Source organism: Perca flavescens, chromosome 15 (genome assembly GCF_004354835.1).
Source record: "Perca flavescens isolate YP-PL-M2 chromosome 15, PFLA_1.0, whole genome shotgun sequence".
In the NCBI taxonomy this organism is placed as follows: domain Eukaryota; kingdom Metazoa; phylum Chordata; class Actinopteri; order Perciformes; family Percidae; genus Perca; species Perca flavescens.
The window spans coordinates 2,686,933-2,707,265 of NC_041345.1; the positions used below are offsets into that span (position 1 = coordinate 2,686,933).

At 40.1% G+C, this 20,333-nt stretch overlaps 1 protein-coding gene across 2 annotated transcripts in view; it reads left to right on the forward strand.

Moving 5' to 3' along the window:
- The first annotated feature begins 463 nt into the window (after positions 1–463).
- The window catches only part of ldlra (low density lipoprotein receptor a), a 28,606-nt gene continuing 8,736 nt past the window's right edge, over positions 464–20,333 (forward strand). For both annotated transcript variants that reach the window (XR_003694408.1, XM_028599535.1), the window contains exons 1-10: positions 464–680; positions 8,512–8,637; positions 8,773–8,895; positions 10,039–10,419; positions 10,655–10,777; positions 16,127–16,249; positions 16,393–16,512; positions 17,006–17,131; positions 18,189–18,360; positions 18,451–18,678. Coding sequence is in view for 1 of the 2 variants with exons in the window: in XM_028599535.1 (XP_028455336.1) it covers positions 584–680; positions 8,512–8,637; positions 8,773–8,895; positions 10,039–10,419; positions 10,655–10,777; positions 16,127–16,249; positions 16,393–16,512; positions 17,006–17,131; positions 18,189–18,360; positions 18,451–18,678 (1,619 nt within the window). In the remaining variant the exon portion in view is untranslated. The remainder of the gene's footprint in view (positions 681–8,511; positions 8,638–8,772; positions 8,896–10,038; positions 10,420–10,654; positions 10,778–16,126; positions 16,250–16,392; positions 16,513–17,005; positions 17,132–18,188; positions 18,361–18,450; positions 18,679–20,333) is intronic.

Below are 20,333 nucleotides of genomic sequence, written 5' to 3' on the forward strand. Positions count from 1 at the left end.
ACTGAAATTGAATTTATATTATATTGACTTTTTCATTGTACATTTTCGACTTTACTCTCAGAATATTTCAATTTCATTCTTGAAATCTCCAATCCCCAACCATGACCATAAACTACTTTGGGGCCCCTAAGAAACACTCATCCAGTCCTCCCAAATCCCTGCTACGCCCCTGTTAAGCATGCATTGTTTGAGCAAGAGGGATCAGCTTCCAGGGAACGAAAGTTAACTAATGCATCCAAATGATCCAAACGATGCGTGTGCGCGCGTCTCTCAGCTGCCTCTCTGAAAGGGTTAAACTCAGATAAGATCCATGTGCACGGAGCTCCGCCTCCCAATTCTTGGGGCTGTTTGCCTCCAGGAATCACACCACCACCCCAGATCCCGCCCCCCTCCCCTTCTCGCGCCCCTCTCGGCCCCGCCCACCCGCTGACCACATTGAAATGGGTCTGATTTTGTTGTCAAACAGAACAGTGAGCCGAGCATCCCTCCTCCTCAGCATCTCCGATACAGCAGCACGAGCGTTTGGTGTCACAGAAACCTTCTAACCTTACCTCCCATCAGAGACTAACAGGCTGCACAGTGAATGCAACGTCCAGAGAAGCTGAAAAAGCTGAAGAACATCATGGCACGGCCGTGGCATGCGTCTTTTATGTTCCTCCTCTGCTCCCTCGTCCAGACAAGTAAGTAAAAAGTAAATCTTCATTTCAATTTGAGCATTTGTGTCATTAATTAGCAGTGTTTTTTGACTTGGCATCTGCGTTAAACAAAGGTAAAAAACTGTCTGTGCGTCAGCTTGATGTTGTTTAATAGACATATGTATTTAAGTAAGATTATAAGGATGATTTTTTTGTGTTTTATTCCGTGTGGGTTTAAATTGCCCACTCCTGTCCTCTGACAGCACCCGGATGCAAGGTGGTGGGAGGGGGGAGGGGGGCTGGGGGCGCAATTATTCACACAATGTAGGTCATATCTGTCCCTCTCATAATGAATGCTCTCTCCCCACTCTGCCTCAGATTTCCCCATAATGAAATCCATGCATTGTTGGCTTACAGTACAGTTTTATCTTTTCATTTTTGAATCCTTTTACTTGCATGTAAATGTAGAAACATATATCATGAGAACATTTAGATGCATTTTCTGTAGGTTATTCTACCTATAGGCCTATGATGCAATATCCAGCCTTTTTGCTTTTAGGCGATCACGTTTCACCTGAAACGCCCTGTATTGCTGAAATGAGAGGAAGCCGTCCAACTCCTCCTCCTCCTCCTCCTCCTCCTCCTCCTCCTCCTCCAATACAAACACATACATTGTCTTGACATTGACAGCATTCCTTGAGTTTTAGAGTTCACTCACAATGCCAATTCAGCTCAGATATTAAAGAGATTCTCGGAGAACTTAATGCTGGAAATTGTACAAGCAAGAAGCAACCCTCAAATGTTTTTTTTTAATATATATATATAATGCACCAGGTTAATATTTACATAATTAAAGTACCCCCTAAATAGTTTGTTTAACCCCTGTGTTGTTTCCAAAATGAACACTTTTTTTTGGTGCTCTTTTTTTACACTTTTTCCCCCACTACCACCCTAGTATCACATCACTAACACTTGTTCTAGAAATTCATGGTCAACAAACCTCATTTGAATGACATTATACCTAATGTTTGAGTCAAAATAGCTGAAATTATAAATTACTTTGACTAATAGTTAAGATCAGAGGATGTTGAGTGAATCACAGACTAGGTTAAGTCGAAGTTTAGTCAGGATATACTGTTTTAAAAATATTTAATTATTCTTTTTCAAATGCTATATCATTGAATACAACCCAAAATGTCAAGAAAGTAGTGAACTGATACTTCATTTGACTTGCGAGGAGCGTTTTATGGAACAGTCCGTGTTATTTTTGGGCACTTTGGTTTATGGAAACCCAAATTCCTGATAAAAAAAAACTTTGAAAACGGGTCACATTTGACCCGAGGACAACACAAGGGTTAAAGTACTTCTTACTTAAAGCTTTAGTGCGTAACTTTTTTGATATTAAAGGACAAATCCGGCGCAAAATGAACCCAGGGGTTAATAACACATGTGTACCGAGTCAACCGTTCTCTGGGATCTGTTTTCATGCTAATCGAATGTGTCTCTAGCTTGAAACAAGATAGAGCAAACCGCTGATTAGCTTCTAAAGCTAGTTGCTAGTTTAGAAAGACAGTAGCATTCACGTATACAAGCAGGCACCATCTTGGGAAAACAGTCTTGATCAGTCGAAGGACGAACGGTGTGCTTGAGCTATGTGACTGGTTACTGGTTGCACGGTGTTCGTTGTTCGACTCGGGGCGACAGAAACTACCCACTATAGCTTTAAAAGTCCTAAAGTTATATTGACATATTTAACAATATTAAAAGATTGAGTTTAGGATTTTTGTATAATCAATATCAGATCACTCAACAAAGATGGATTTTAATTGGAAATGTAATTATTTGAACCCAGCCCTACATTGCTGAAATGAATGGAAGCCGTCCTCCAATACAAACAGCAGACAGTCTTCACACAGCATTCCTGGAGTTTTACGCTGCTGTGAAGTCACCGACAGACCTGTTCCCAGTATGTTGGTTCTGGGAAAAGGTGTGTGGTCAAACATGTTGGAACTGGTTGTTTTCGCCTGTGCACATTTCCTCACCAGTCACAGACAGACAGGGCTTGGTATCGCCAATTTTCACAAGGTCCCGGGATATTACATTTCCGATTCAATATCAATTAGGTTAGGGGAAATGTCAGTTACATTACCCATTTAGCTCGGATATAAAAGAGATTCTCTGGGACTTAATGCTGTAAATTGTACAAGCAAAAAGAAACCCTCAAATCAGGTAAAAGTAGGGATCGACTGATACTGTTTTTTTTAATGCCAATACCGATTATTATTAGTAATCAATCAGAGTTTATTTATAGAGCACTTTTCATACATAAAAATGTAGCACAAAGTGCTTGATACACCCACACACACAGATATACATAACACAATTGCCCCCCCACTTATTTATGTTTTGTCAGTCCAAAAGCCAAATAGATTTAGTTTAATATGATAACAAAACAGAAAAAAGCAGGAGACCTCCACATTTGAGAGCCTGAAAACATGATTTTCTCCCTTTCTTGCATGAAAAATTACTTAACGCTTAATCGCTTATCAAAATATTTTTCTGTGGGTCCACTAATCGTTGCAGCTCTACACAGAACAGGCAACAAACATGTTATTCCCGCAGCAGATTTGTACTCGGATCAATAATACTGCCATCTCTGGGGACAGGCTGTCCCTCAGGGACTGACCGTACTGAGCCCGTTAAGTAAATAACCAACATGAACTTGGATTTGGGTAACGTGTCATCGGTTTCAGGGAATCGGAACTGATCTATAAAGTTGACAAGTTCCATAATTCAGGGAAAAGTAAGGTTTGAAATCTACCTCAATTAAACAAGTTGAGTGTTTTCTACTGTGTATTTTTTCTTTTGTAGTACCTACAAGGATGTCCTTTTGATAAGAACCGGTTTGTCAACATGAAACTTTTTTTATGGCAAGGGCAATAATGCAGAGCCTTTCACACCGAGTCATAAATACATTAGGGATCGACTGATACTGGTTTTTCAAGGCTGATACAGATAATTAGTGACCAATATGCATTTACTGTGAAAATGAAAATCTTTAAAGGTCCCATATTGTAAAAAGTGAGATTTTCATGTCTTGTTTGATTGTTTGGAAGGTTGAGGAGCTGTATAAATACTTTTAAGTATTAATACGCTCAATCCACAGAGAAATGTACAGTACACAGCCCCTATTCAGAAACTTTGCATTTAAATGAGCCGTAAGGATTTTTGTACGTTTGTGATGTCACAACTATGCGATATATAGGTGGAAAGTGCCGCTACAGTGCCGTTACAGTCATTCTCCGGCTGAAATGACAGTGCAGAGACGCAGAGAGCGCAGATGCAAAAGACCCGGAAACACTGACCAATCAGAGCAGACTGGGCATTTTTAGGCCGGGGGCTTAAAGAGACAGGCGCTAAAACAGAGCGTTTTAGACGCAGGTATAATCAGACAGACCGTATGAAAAAATAATTGTTTTTTGAACATTTAAGCATGTAAACGTGTTCTAGTCGAAAACCAAGTAAGACCCTGAGAATGCGGTTTATGTATGTTGGCCACCGTAGTTTTGTCCAAAAAAAAATGTCTTTGGTTTGTTCATCTCACTTTAATTTTCCATCTAGTGGACTGAAAAAACAATTGATCTTATTATTCTAGTACCAAAAAGTTCAATTCTCATGTGCAATTTACATAATAATAGATTGATAGTTGGCATCCGTGTATCGATACAGTATTGCCACGGAAAATATTGCCATACTATGCTGTATCGATTCCCCCCCACCCCACCCCTAGTAGAGTTACTTCACAGCCATAACACTGACATGACTGTTTGCATCCATTTGGAGTCATAAAATACTACTACAGTGGCGAAAAACATTTCCTCAACCTGCAAAAGAAACAAAGCCGACTCTCCTTGTTTGACCAAAGCAGGAACCATGGTGGCAGCAGATTGACTGATTGACTGATAATGAATGTTGTCAGCCGAATTCATAGCAATGTATAATTCATGATTTGGCTTTTAGGGCACAGACTTGTAAATGTAAATACTTACACATAAATACTTAATTAGAATTAAAAATTTAAAATTTGTTGTCAATCATCGATTAATCTAGCGATTATGTTCTCAATGAACGGATTAGTTGTTTGGTCTCTAAAATGTCAGAAAATGGTGAAAAATGTGGATCAGTGTTTCCTGAAAAGCCCAAGATGACGTCCTCAAATGTCTTGTTTAGTCCACAACTCAACTTTTTAAATGACTCAAACCAATTAGTCGATTATCAAACTAGTTGGCGATTAATTTAATCAGGGTTTCTGCAGGTTTTACCAGGTCAAATTTAAGACCTTTTTAAGACCATTATGAATAAAATTGAAGACCTACAGTATATCACGACATCAAATAAAAAAAACGTCAGATGTCAGAGTCCTGAAACATCGTCTGAAACGTTTTTTTCAAGCCAAGTATCGCTAAACTTGCACTTCCCCGAAGCTGAAGAATAAATCTGTTTTATGTCTGTGCTACTATCTGAAAGAGACTCGCAATAATAACACTGCTGCAAAGCTGATTGGCTGCAATACTGTATAAGTTGCATGTTGGTCTCATTGTAGTCTTTTTAATAGTTTTAAATAGTAGTAGTTTTTAAATAGTTGACAGCTAACCGATTACTTTTTGCAGCTCTACACTCACTGTATCAGGCTGTTATTCATGCTATCTGCCCAGCCTTTGGAGGTAAACACCCCCCTTTGGACATGTTCAGAAACAGGTGGCTATCCAGGGTTTAGAGCCCCCCAGGGGGGCCAGAGGGAGGAATGGCCTCTGGTACCTTCTCCTACCATGCTGTGTCTCTGATGTACAGTCTAATCGCTCCTTCTGGTTCACTGGCTTCATCGGGTCCATTAAAGATGGGGGTTGGGAGGGAGACTCTGTGTCTTCAGCAAATGAACTCATTTCAGATGAGCTTCCGTTTCAGCCAGCATAATGTAGCATAACGTAATAAGTGGAAAATGAGATCTCTCCATTGTGTGTTATGAACAGGGTTCAAAATGAACCTTTATTGTCCACCAGCCAAATGGCTGTGTCAGTGTTCACATTTTTACCAGCTACTCAATTGATTACCATTGTTTATTGGTGAGTGAAATCTACCAGCCGCTTGCATATTTTACCAGCATTTGGATGGTGCTAATTTTGAATTATGATTATGGCTGGGTCCTAAACTTTGATAATAAAGGCCAAATTGCCTCCTTACTATCAGGTATCTATAAAAATGCCTCGTCATTCCCCAACAGCAAACATCAATACCTAAGGAGTAAATCTCATCAGCTTCAGGGAGCCAATAGGCCTTCAGCATGCTTCTACCGAGATGAATAATGTTTGTGATTGGCAGTCTAACGTTACAGCTTGCAGATACACACAAGAACAACTCTGTAACACACTGAGACAGGCTGACGTGTGTGTTGTTGTATGACGGGGGCAAAAGTGCCTCCAAAAGGCCTCGTCATTCAATACAAAATTTAAAAACATGACAGCATTTTTCTATGAAAATACAATACGATACAACTTTTATTGTCAGCCAGGGCTGAAATTCTTTTTACATCCCTGGGTAGCTTGTATAAAAAAAGAGGACATAGACATACATACAGATATACATAAGATGAATAACACCAAATGACATACATGAAACATTACCACAACAAAGCATACATGTATAACCACAGATAATGACGTGAACACACACACAGACAAGGTCTTGGAGACTTGTAACCCTGAATAACTGGATTTAATGTAGCTGGTTTAACAATAGGATAGATTGATGTAGTTTTTAAGTCTGTTGCGTTTGAAAGAATGAATGAACTCTGTTTGAAGGCAGACCTAATAATGATCAGATCTCATAATGCTTTTGATTGGCTGTCTAACGTCGTAGAGACATGCAGAAAAATGTATTTCTAATTTATTTCTAATTTATACTGTTTATTGATCCCCAGTGGGGAAATTACAATTTACACTCTGTTTGTTAGAAATCACTACACACAGGCCGTTAACGCACAGAGACAGGCTGACATGTGTGTGTTGTTGTATTTTGAGAGGCTTGACTACAGTGTGTGTCACAAAGGGTTAAAGGAGCTGACACAAAAAATTGTGAATAATATGAAAAGCTAAAAATACTGTTGAAGAAAAGATTTGAACCGTAATGTGTAGTGTTGTAAATTCATTTTGTTTCAATGGATTCATAAAATTAGTTTTGAAAAAAGTATCTTGAAGGAACCCGTATCGAAGTCACGGTATCGAACATGTTTTGAAAACTACCCAGCCCGTATTATAGACTGCCATATCAGCAGCTCCCTGATGAAAAGGCTGATAAATGCTGGCTTACATACAGTACGTGTACCTGTCTGACTCCTTGTTTAACCGTTTTTTTCTGCCTTTGTTAAACAAGTACCGACAGGCACCGGGAGTTTGGATACATGTGTGTGTCAGAGTATTTACCTCCCAGCTCCTTTATCCTCTGGCGGCTTTATTAATTACCGTCTTTGACATCGCTGAAGACATGGTCCCTCCCTTCACTGTATTGTCACTCAACTGGAGGTGCCAAAAAGTAACACTATCACTTATGAACTCAGACTGACTTCTAAATACAGTATATACGTGTAAAGATTACAGCCATTTGAGATTGTCTTAAAGCTTTGGTGCATAACTTTTTGATATTGATGAACGTCCGTTACATTCAAGCCAAATGAGTTGCTACAAAGCTAATTAAGACTATCAGCTCCACACAACTCTCTCTGGATCTCTCAGTAGGACAATGTTCAGAAGATTTGAGTGAGACTAGAGTGAAGATAATGACCTCTTCTGAAGAGTCCACCATGTTTTTTTAATCCTCCGTGTCCTCCTTGGCTACTAGCAACTGTGTGAAAGGGAAGGAGGGGGTCATGTAAGGCTTGTATCATGTGGACGCGCCGGCAGTTTTGTTGTCATTACTTAGAATTCCTCATGGGGGAGACAGAAACTGCGCACTATAGCTTAAAAAATGAATTGCAATTTTTTTTAACTTTCTACTTTAGATTTCACTTGTTGGACTTCAGACGTCACTACGTCTTCTTTGTTGATTTATTTGAAGATTTGTTTTTCTGTTTATTTAGTTACTTTGATGTGGGATTGAAATGTTGCTTAAGATAAAAATACAATTTCAGTTTTACTTTTGATAAGAGGACATGTCTTTTGTTTTGCACATTTTATATAGATTAAGGAATTATTTACAGTCATTTGTCTGCAGCTCATTCTGTTAAAAATCCTGAGAAAATCGTATCGTGAACTTAAAATTGTGAATCGTACCGAGTCATGAGTAGAGTGTAGCGTTACATCCCTATGTTAAACATTAGCATATTACCATTTTCATTTTGAGCATTTTTCCATGCTAGCATTTAAGGGTGTGCAAAAAAATCGATTCGAATTGCGATTCAAGGCTCTACCGATTCAAAATCAATTCATAGAATTCAATTATGTCTACTGCAATGACATGATAGATATTTAGATAGATAGATAGATAAAAATCCACATGAATGTACAAAGGGATGTATAAGATATATATATATATATATATATATATATATATATATACATGGGAAAAGTAACTACATTTTCATACTGAGAATCGTTTTTGAATTGAAAATCGATATTGAATTGAATCGTGACATTTTCTGAATCGTGCACCCCTACTAGCATTAGCAACTAGCTCAAAGCACTGCTGTGCCTATGAACTTCCCTGAGCGGCTAGCATGTTCTGCAGAATTATGACTTCACTTCTTTTCATTTACAGCCATGTCTGTGTTAATGAGGAGGCTTCCTGATAGATTGAACTGTGTGTTTCTATCTGCCTGTTACAGATGCTTTGACAACATGTGGAAGCAGCCAGTTCCAGTGTGGGAACGGGAAATGCATCACGGTCAGATGGGTGTGTGACGGCACAGATGACTGCGGCGACGGCACCGATGAACTCCCCGGTACCTGCAGTGAGTATCGCGCGTCGCTCAACACGAGAATGGACCCGTTATGGATGTGCATTCACACCTGTCTCTACCCACAATCCCTCAGTGTGATGATTATATAGTCTCAGTTATTGTTTTTTCTGTGTATTTCACTTCCAGTGGCCAAAACTTGTAGGCCGACAGAGTTCAACTGCGCTGACCGCCTTAACCAGTGTGTACCGAGCACCTGGCGCTGTGACGGAAAAGCCGACTGCGAGAATGGAGCAGATGAAGACAGCTGTGGTAAGCCGCAGGACGCCCACACATCTGTCTACTGTTTACTCATCATATATATGTGACTTATTGCTCTCAGAATCCACATCTTCCTTCTCTCATCTCCTTCCTTGCTCCCTGCTATGAAGTGCTCATGCTGGGTTGTCACAATTTCAATTTTAAATCGGAAATCGATCGAAATGAGCTTTCGATTTTGACTATTGAAATCAGAAGCCGGATTGGCAATTGTCCCGAGTATAGTTTTTTGTCTCCACCACCACCTACTTGCGCACGTCTGAAGAAATAAAACAACACGTGGCAACATTTCGCCTACCATGTGAGAGAGTTTTATAAGCAAACAAAGGTAAAGCATGTGGGCTCCGATGGGACTCCATGGTGCCTTCTGGTGCATCTAGTGCTGGGTGATATGGAGAAAATCAGATATCACGATATTCTTGACCAAATACCTTGATGTCGATATTGCGACGATATTGTAGGGTTGGCAATTGGTGCTTTTACAAAACATTAGATAAAAGAATTAAAATAAAATTAAATAATCATCAGTAATGTGGATATAATGACTAAGTGGGTAAAGGCCTAGAACTGTCTGGGAAGTTTAGAAAATGACATCACTTGATCACTGTAATGTAGCCTTTAAAACCAGGAAATGACAACACTTACCATATTACGATATCCAAAATCTAAGACGATGTCTAGTCTCGTATCACAATATCGATATAATATCGATATATCGGCCAGCCCTAGGTGCATCACAGTAAACTAACTACGACAAAACTCAACTCAAAATTGTTGTTGCTAAGTACCCTTCTGCCATCTAGTGGCTCTAATTATGGTATTAACGTCCCTGTTAAAAAAATAAAATAAAAGATTTAATTTCCCTTGTAGCTCACCTGGTAGAGCGTGCACCACCATGTACCAAGGCCCAGTCCTTACCACAGCGGCCCAGGGTTCGAATCTGACCTACGGCCCTCAGCTGCATGCCTTCCCCCTCTCTCTCTCCCCCCTTTCCTGTCTGCAGCTGTCCTGTCAATTAAAGGCCAAAAATTATCTTTAAAAAATGTTTTTCTTCTAATTTTTTTAATCGAATCGTGACACGCCTAGTTCCTGGTCTCTCATTACTCTGACCGGCCCGTTATGTGTCCTCCCTCTCAGCGCCGAAGCAGTGCGCAGACACCGAGTTCCGCTGCAAGAACGGCCAGTGCCTGTCGTCCTCCTTCGTGTGCGACGACGAGGCCGACTGTGGCGACGGGAGCGACGAGGCCTCGTGCCCGGTCGCCAGCTGCAACCCCAGGTCCTTCCAGTGCAACAACACCGTGTGCATCCCCCGCCTGTGGAGCTGCGACGGCGACGCCGACTGCTCCGACGGCTCCGACGAGTGGCCCCAGAACTGTGGCACGAAGACGCCCGACTCTGCCGCCGCCCATCAGTGCTCGTCCCTGGAGTTCCGCTGCGGCAGCGGAGAGTGCATCCACGGCAGCTGGAAGTGTGACGGAGGAGCCGACTGCCTGGACCAATCAGACGAAGCTGAGTGTGGTGTGTGTGATTACAAAATCCTTCTTTTCCTCTTGATGTGACACTAGTCATGTTTCCATCAATGTATTTTTATGCGCATTTTGAAGTAGCGCATTAGAAAATGTTGATGTAAAGGGCAAAATTGGATTCAGCAGACTTTCTTAACTGCTCAAACATGTCCTAAATTGCTACATACTGTCAATAGTCTCATCATCTCTCGTAGTCACATGTCTACCTGTCTCTGCCATCCCTCTAGCACGGTCCACCTGCCGTCCTGACGAGTTTGAATGCGGCGATGGCACGTGCATCCACGGCAGCCGCCAGTGCAACCATCAGTACGACTGCAGGGACATGAGTGATGAGGCTGGCTGCGTCAACGGTACCAATATTTCCCCTACCCTTTCCTATCGTGGTTCAAAGTAAAAAGTATCAAAGTATCTTTATTAGTCAACCCAGGGAGAAATTTGTTTTGGACACTGGGAGAAATTGCTGCAATAGTTACAACAGAGACACAAAACAAGCACAGGGTTAAAACAATTAAAAGACAATTGCACTCATATTGGCCCTCATTTATCAACCTAACGTAGAAACCAGCGCAGATATGAGCGCAGAAATCATCTTACGACAGGCTTCACGTGGGATTCATGAAAAGTTTGTATCACACCAATCCGAGCGTAAGAATGGTCGTACATTGATAAATGCAGCGGCTGGAAACGATCGTCATTTAAATATCACGCCCCAATATATTCTGGGTTTTGAGGCCTCGCCCCTACAATTTACGACATGGCGAGACGTAATCCGGCTGAGAAGCGGAACTTTTCAGAGGTGGAGATTGAAACCCTGATACATCCGGTGCGGTAACGTGTGTACTATTTGGCAGCCTGAAAACTGGTATTAAAGGCTGGAGAAAGAATGCGGAATGGAAAGAGATCACTGATGCGGTCAACAGTGTTGCCGTAGTAAATCGGACTCCAGCTGAAGTTTAGCCTATTTAATTTATACATCCTTGACGCATTTTCTATAGTCCTAATAGTAATATACAGGCTTCGACTGCAATCTCTTAGGCCTACATGTAGGTGTACCTATAATTAAATAAACACACGGTAGCGGAGTTTATGCAGTGTCTTTTATTTTACTCGTGTTCGTCGGAACGAGGCAACAGCTGAGGGAGAGCGCGTGTCCTCCGCCCCCCCCCCGTGCTGGACCCTGTCTCCTGACAGCAGAGGGGCTGGAAAAACAAGCCAAAATAACTTGGTCAATGGCAGAAATAAATCATTCACTTGAAAGAGAAACAAAAACCTGAAGAATAAATAAAAAGGTTGTGCATCGTCATGTTTCCTGTATTGAATATCATTGCCAAACATAACACTATAGGCTACATTTTAAAAGTGAGGAATAATATCCTGTCTCCTTCGTATAGCCCTCAGTTGGGGCTGTTCTGGACTCTGCTCTCTGGGCATTGGCTCATCTGGCTCCATCGCTACATTTATGGCACCGTGTCTTCCTGCGCGATATTGTGCAGAACCCCACAGGCTAAAACAATGTTGCAGACCGGCGCATAGAGGTCTTCTAAAAGAGCCAGATCTGCCATTGCTGATACGTGATCAACTGATGACTTCTCCTTCTCCTGTTAAACTTATTATGTGCTGCACCGCAAGTCCACACTGACTCGAAAACTTGCGTACACGAGTTCAGACCAGAAGTGAGATTTGATCGCAGCCTACGCTCACGTCCAAATTGATAAATGCCGAGCTTTGCGTAGGAATCGGCGTACGCCCATCGTACGCCTGTTTTAGGTCGTACGCACGTTTCATAAATGAGGGCCATTGCATTTTCTATACGTGCAAAAAAGCCATCCTTCCTACATTCTTCTCTTATCCCGTACAGGCCTTACAAACACTCATTCCTACTTCCATAAGCATCCATGCATTCAGTCAGTCATAAATAAACATTCATTTATCCATTCATAAATATCCCTACATTCAGTTATACTATAAATATGTCTAAAATGTGTCTAAAATATTAAATTTGGTTTTGTTTGCTGATGAAAAATAGAATTTTATGTAAAAAGGGTAGGTGTAATAAGCTCTGGCTTCAGCCTACACCTTTTCGGTCTTGTTTGTTTCTTGTCTCTATGTATGTTTGACTGTTGTGAGTTACAGATGGCCGAAAATAAATAAATAAACATAACTAAACTTAACTAAATATGCATTCATTCCTCCATTCATATCCATACATACAGTATCTCACAAAAGTGAGTACACCCCTCACATTTTATTAAATATTTCATTATATCTTTTAATGGGACAACGCTGAAGAAATGACACTTTGCTACAATGTAAAGTATTAAGTGTACAGCTTGTGTAACAGTGTAAATGTGCTGTCCCCTCAAAATAACTCCACACACAGCCATTAATGTCTAAACCGCTGGAAACAAAAGTCAGTACACCCCTATGTTAAATTCACATAGAGGCAGGCAGATGTTTATTTTTAAAGGCCAGTTATTTCATGGATTCAGGATACTATGCATCCTGATAAAGTTCCCTTGGCCTTTGGAATTAAAATACCCCCCCCACCACATCATCACATACCCTTCACCATACCTAGAGATTGGCATGGGGTACTTTCCATAAAATCATCTCTCAATACAAATCAAACTAGCTATTAACTGATATGGGCCGGGTCCAGGCTGCACGCCTAGTAGCACTCATGACTCTTTCCAAGACAAGCCTGGGCCCTGCTTATTAGATTCTTCCACAATTTATGTTGTGATAGGTAATCGAAAAAGAATGGTGAATAAGCACGTAACTGCAAACTTTGCAAATTTAGCATTCATTCCTCGTTAGCCACAGTCTGTCCCAAAAAATGAAAACACACTAACACTAGCACTACTAAACGTTAGGTCTTTGGCGGGAAAATCATTTTTAATCAATGATTTTATTATTAAGCACAATCTTGATTTTATGTTTTTAACTAAAACCTGGTTGGACCATAATAACAGTGCTGCTGTTCTCATTGAGTCAGCCCCCCCTAACTTCAGTTTTATGAGTGAGAATAGAGTGAATAAGAAAGGAGGTGGAGTCGCCATTTTGTTTAATGACTCATTCCGATGTATGCAATTATCTTATGGAAATTTTGCTTCTTTTGAATATGTGGCTCTTCAGCTAAGATCCTCCCCTCAAGTTATACTTCTAAATATGTACAGGCCACCTAAATACTGTGCAAACTTCTTTGACGATTTTAATGAACTGCTGTCTATAATCTGTATTAACTTTGACCGTGTAATTATTGCTGGTGATTTTAACATTCATGTTGACAACCCCCAGGACCGAGGGACCAAAGAACTGTGTTGTGTTTTTGAGAGCTATGGACTGACTCAGCATGTTACACAGCCCACGCACAATAAGGGGCACACTCTGGACTTGATTATCTCAAAGGGTCTAAACATTTCCAAGGTTGTGGTGACTGATGTTGCTCTCTCTGATCATTCTTGTGTTTTCTTTAACGGCACTATCTCTCTGCCCAAAAGTGTTCAAACAAAGTTAATCAGAAAACGGTATATCACTGAAAACACCAGTGAATCATTCATTCAGCTTTTCTCCTCTACACCCGCCCTCACTGGGGCCTCAGTGACTGAGCTTGTAGATAATTTCAACTGTAAAATTACGAATGTTATTGATGCTATTGCTCCCACTAAGGTCAAAGCTGTCTCTGGTAAGAAAAGATCTCCATGGAGAAATGTTATAGTTGTGAGAACAGAAAAAAGAGAGTGTCGAAAAGCTGAACGCAGTTGGCGAAAATCTAATCTCCAGAGCCATTACAACACTTATAAAGAGAGACTTACAAAAGAACAATCTAGACATGACACTAATGAGCAACTATAGGCCGATATCAAACCTTCCATTTTTAAGTAAAATCATAGAAAAAGTGGTTTTTCAACAACTCAACTTTTTCTTATCGCTAAACAACAGTTTTGATGCCTTCCAGTCAGGTTTTCGACCACACCACAGCACCGAGACGGCTCTTGTTAAAGTCTTTAATGACATCCACTTAAACACAGATAGTGGCAAAATTTCAGTCTTAGTATTACTTGATCTCAGTGCTGCATTTGATACGGTAGACCATGACATATTGCTTGACCGATTGGAAAACTGGGTTGGTCTTTCTGGCTCAGTACTAAAGTGGTTTGAATCCTATTTAAAGAATAGGGACTACTTTGTGTCTATAGGTAATTATACATCTGAGCATACAAATATGACGTGCGGAGTTCCCCAAGGCTCAGTTCTGGGGCCTCTTCTGTTCAACATCTACATGCTTCCACTGGCTCAGATTATGGAAAACAACAAAATAAGTTACCATAGTTATGCGGATGACACACAAATTTACATAACTTTATCGCCAGGGAACGATAGCCCAATACAACAATTAAATAAGTGCATTCAACAGATTAATGATTGGATGTGCCAGAACTTTCTTAAATTAAATGAAGAAAAAACGGAGGTGGTTGTTTTTGGAGCAAAAGAGGAACAATTGAAAGTCAGCGCTCAGCTTCAAACGACAATGTTAAAAACAACAGACAAAGCCAGAAATCTTGGTGTAGTCATGGACTCAGACTTGAATTTTAAAAGCCACATTAACATAATTAAAAAATCAGCCTATTATTACCTTCAAAATATTTCAAGGGTTAAAGGACTTATGTCTCAGCAGGATCTGGAAAAACTTGTCCATGCTTTTATCTTCAGTAGACTTGACTACTGTAACGGGGTCTTTACAGGTCTCCCCAAAAAAATCAATCAGACAGCTGCAGCTGATTCAGAACGCTGCTGCTCGAGTCCTCACTAAAACCAAGAAAGTGGATCACATCACTCCAGTACTGAAGTCTCTACACTGGCTTCCAGTGCCTCAAAGAATTGATTCCAAAATACTTTTACTGGTTTATAAATCACTAAACGGTTTAGGGCCAAAATACATTTCTGATCTGCTACTACACTATGACCTACCCAGACCTGTCAGGTGGTCTGGGACAGGTCTACTTGTTGTCCCCAGAGTCAGAACTAAACAGGGGGAAGCAGCGTTCAATTTTTATGCTCCACATATCTGGAACAAACTCCCAGAAACCTGTAGGTCCGCTGCAACTCTCAGTTCTTTTAAATCTAAGCTAAAGACCTATCTTTTTGATGTTGCTTTTCTTTAAATAATCTATTTTATTAACTTTAATTTCTTGCCTTGCCTTGCCTAGGCTAACTGACATAAAAACATGCCAATCTATAGGTATGGTGAAGGGTATGTGATGATGTGGGGGGGGGCTATTTTAATACCAAAGACCATTCCAAAGCAAACTTTACCAGGATGCATAGTTTCCTGGATCCATGAAATAACTGGCCTTTAAAAATAAAAGTCTGCCTGCCTCTATGGGAATTTAACATAGGGGTGTAATCACTTTTGTTGCCATTGGTTTAGACATTAATGACTGTATGTTGAGTTATTTTGAGGGGACAGCACATTTACACTGTTACACAAGCTGTAAACTTGACACTTTGCTACAATGTAAAGTATTATTTCTTCAGTGTTGTCCCATTAAAAGATATAATGAAATATTTACTAAAATGTCAGGGGTGTACACACTATTGTGAGATACTGTACATTCAGTCACAGATATATACATTGACAGTTAAATGCAAAAATCTATAGTCTGTGTCTGTAGCTGAATCTTTTGTTTTTTTAACAGCCACCCAATGTGAGGGCCCGACCAGGTTTAAGTGCCGCAACGGGGAATGCATCAGCATGGAGAAGGTGTGTGACAAGCACCGTGACTGCAGTGATTGGTCAGACGAGCCTCTTAGGGAATGTGGTGAGCACCAAGGCTTCTCATGCATAACTGTCGGGTTTAATTACTACTTGTGTGTTAATGAGGGTGTCTGCAGCTTTAGATTGCTAGTTACTGCACATCCTCAGAAAAGAAAGATAGTAAAGCTTTTCCTACTCCCACTGCAGGCTCCAATGAGTGCCTGTACAACAACGGCGGCTGCTCGCATATTTGCAATGACCTGAGGATCGGCTACGAGTGCCTGTGTCCTACTGGATTTCGTCTGGTTGACAAAAAGCGCTGTGAAGGTAACACCCTGCCACACAGTTACACTTAGAAATGCTTTTTTATGTTCTTTTAGTCTTGCATTGCCAGCTCTGTCGCCACAGTACTGGGGAGTAAGGTCTGGCTACACCACAAAGGCATTCTGGGATAGGTACAACAATACATAGCTGTGGATGCGGGGAGGGGCTCATAGAAGCCCTTTCTACAGGACCCAGGATTTTCTGCTACGCCCCTGGGCACAAAGCCAGACATCACACACCGGATTGCAGGCTTCATTCTGTAAACGTACTTCTGTTGATCCAGACTGATGTTCTCTCAAAGCGAGAATTTGGCTCAGATTAACAAATAATGTTGCAATCTGTTTACTCTGACGCAACCTTTTCCATGTCCTCTGTCTGTGGCACCAGATCAAGAGGGATCACGTAAATCTTGCAGACACAATGACTCAGCACGCTGTTTCTTTTGCACTGTCGTGTGCGTTTCATTTCGTTTTTCTTCCCCTCTTCTTTGAATCAGATATCGATGAGTGTGCCAACCCGGACACCTGCAGCCAGATCTGCATCAACCTGATTGGCAGTTACAAATGCCAGTGTGAGGAGGGTTACCAGGTTGACCCAGCAACCAAAGCCTGCAAGGCCATCGGTAAATATCAGCTGTCTGTGTTCTTGTGTCTGAGTGTCTGCTGCTGCAACATTTTATAGATAATGAATAGCTTTCTCAAATGTTAGTTTTTGAAGATAATATATTGAACTCCCCCCTATGTTCCTAGTGTGGATTAGTCTGACCAAGGCTGCTACTGAAATGTGAAGTCGCCACACTTTTTGTGTCACAAAATAGAATCTGTGCTTACTTGAAGCTAGAATCAGAGAATTTAGACCTTTTTTTCATTAAAAAATGACTCTAGTCTACAAAACAGTTTGTATTTTGGATTTATTTATTTCGAGCATGTCAAATTCCACATAAAAAACACAACAGCAGTTTGTTGAAAGCATATCCAACAAAATAGAAGGGTTGAAAAAAAGAGAAAGATTTAACACAATTCATAATTTCCTTTATTTACTGTGTGTACAAATGTGTAAAAAAAGGAGTAGGAAGTATAAACTTATTTAATCCTACCATAATTAAATCATTATTTACCAAAACGTTGGCGATTAGTTTAATAGTTGACACTAAACGATTAATCTTTGCAGCTGTAGCTTTTTGAATGTGGGTTGTGTATGTCTGTAACTTTTTTCTCCCATTACCACCAGTATATTCACCACTAGAACCAACTTATTTACACTAGTTTTACACTTATTTTTGGAATTCCTGGTCAATAAACCTCATTCATATCAAATTATCTAATTTTTGTCTAAGAAAAAAGCAGAAATTCTGAATGATTTTGACTAAGAGTTAAGATCAGAGTAATGAAGGTAATGGATTATCACAGATATGTCAAAGTTTAGTCAGGATAATACTATAAAATTGAATAAAACACCCAGAATTCAATGAAAGTAGAGATCAGATCCTTAATTTCATGTGTGAAGAGCGTAGAATGGAACCATCAGTGTAATTTTGGGGCAATTTGGTTGAAAGAAACCCAAATGTCTGATATGAAAAGGATATGTGTGAAGAAAACAATTCAAATTTCAGGTTTGACTTTAAACAAACATTCCCACAAAAGTACTAAAAAAATCACTTGTCCGCTATGATTTTGTAGGTACAATCGCTTACCTTTTCTTCACCAACCGTCATGAAGTCCGAAAGATGACTTTGGACAAAAGTGAGTACACCAGAGTGATCCCCCGCCTGAAGAACGTCGTGGCTCTCGACATGAACATGGCCGCCAAAGAGATCTACTGGTCGGACATCTCCCAGAAGAAGATCTACAGGTGAGCGGGAATGAAATCAGAATAAAAGCAGTGTTTTTTTGTTCTTTCCTTTCCTGCTTGACGCCTTGACGTCTTCGCTTTTCAATCCAGAGCTCAGATGGACTCGGCCGAAGACACCGCGCATCACAGCGTAGTGATCGGTAGCGGCATCGATGCCCCCGAAGGCATCGCTTTCGACTGGATCCACGGTAACCTGTACTGGACGGACAGCATTCGCAGCAGCATCAGCGTGGTCACTGCTGACGGTAGCCGCCGCAAAACTCTCTTCCACCAAGGCTTGTCCAAACCTCGCGGTATTGTGGTCGACCCCCACAGCAAGTAAGTCTAACAATGCCAAGAAAAGCCCAGTGACTACGTTCACATGCACATAATATCCGGTTTTGGCCTTTATTCCGATAAAGACAATAAGATAAGCCTTTATTGTCTCATATAGGAGAAATTCCTCTTTGGCATAGAAACATAAACATACATTATCTCATCCAATGCTTCAATCAACATGTAATAACCACACACAATACCCCCCTACCTTTTTACATTATATTACATGTCATTTAGCTGACGCTTTTATCCTATACTATATATGTCAGAGGCCGCACTCCTCTGGGGAAACTAGGGGTTAAGTTTCTTGCTCAGGGACACATTGGTTGATGTATCACAGTGGGAATTGAACCAGGGTCTCCCACACCAAAAGCATGTGTCATATCCACCGCGCCGTCACCCACCCTTTCCTCACAATCACAGAAGAACAGAGGAGAACCCACAACACATCCTCCCCATTGTATTGCACTTCATTTTGATAATGATTGCACATATTCCAACTAAGCTGTTTACATGGCTAATGAAAAGTGAATATTCCACTTTATAAATCATTAATAAGATGTTATAAGGCATTAGATTAAAAAGGGCAACAGTCACTTGTTGCTAATGAGTCATATAATCTAATCATTTACTCACTAACACTTTACAATAAGGCTATTGAGCATCAAAGTTTTTACTGTTTTTACTGTTATGTAGTATGATCTACTATTAATAACTAACTAACAAAATATTTTTTTTACAAAAATAACACCACACAGGCATTAATAAACACCGAATGGATCAGATTATGTCAAAAACTAAATTTCGACCAAAAGTGGAGATAGAACCTTATAATTCCAAGCTCACAAGTTGTAGATGTTAGTAAATCATTAACAGTGTTGGGCAAGTTACTTCCAAAATGTAATACATTATAGATTACTAGTTACTGTCATTTGAGAGTAATTAGTTATATTACAATATTACTGTTTCTGAATTGTAATGCGTTACACTACTTTTGCATTACTTTTGAGTTACTTTCGCCAAAATACCAGCGGAAGTTTGACTTGGCAGCGAGCTTGTGAATTTCATCACTGGATCAATAAAGTCTCCTCTTTATCCACTTTAATACATCATAGATTATTCATAATATTTGTATAATTAATATGGATATGCAAAGTAACTAAAGCTATAAAAATAGATAAGTAAAACGTACAATAGGCAAGTAGGAGAAAATAAAAATACTCAATTAAAAGTAGGCCTACCTAAACTTGTTTAGTTTAAAACAGTCTAAAGGAAATGGTCAATTGTAGTGCGATTAAAACTCACTATTTACATTATTTACAGTAGATTTACAGCTGACATGTGAAAAGGTACACAACCTTATTTAACAGTAATTTAGTTTTCCTGCGAACCGTCACAGGAAGTGCTTTTATTTTGAAGTAGCCTACACGGGTTAGGGTTAAAAAGTGTTGCGTTAAAATGCGTTGTAACTCGCGTTACTGAGATTGTAACGGGTATAATATTACCGAAATTTAATTAGTAATGCGTTATATTACTGCGTTACAGCAAAAAGGAATACATTACTGTAATTGCGTTACTTTTGTAACGCGTTACTCCCAACACTGATCATTAATAAATGGTGATGTGTTTCACACTTTATAATAAGGTTCCCTTAA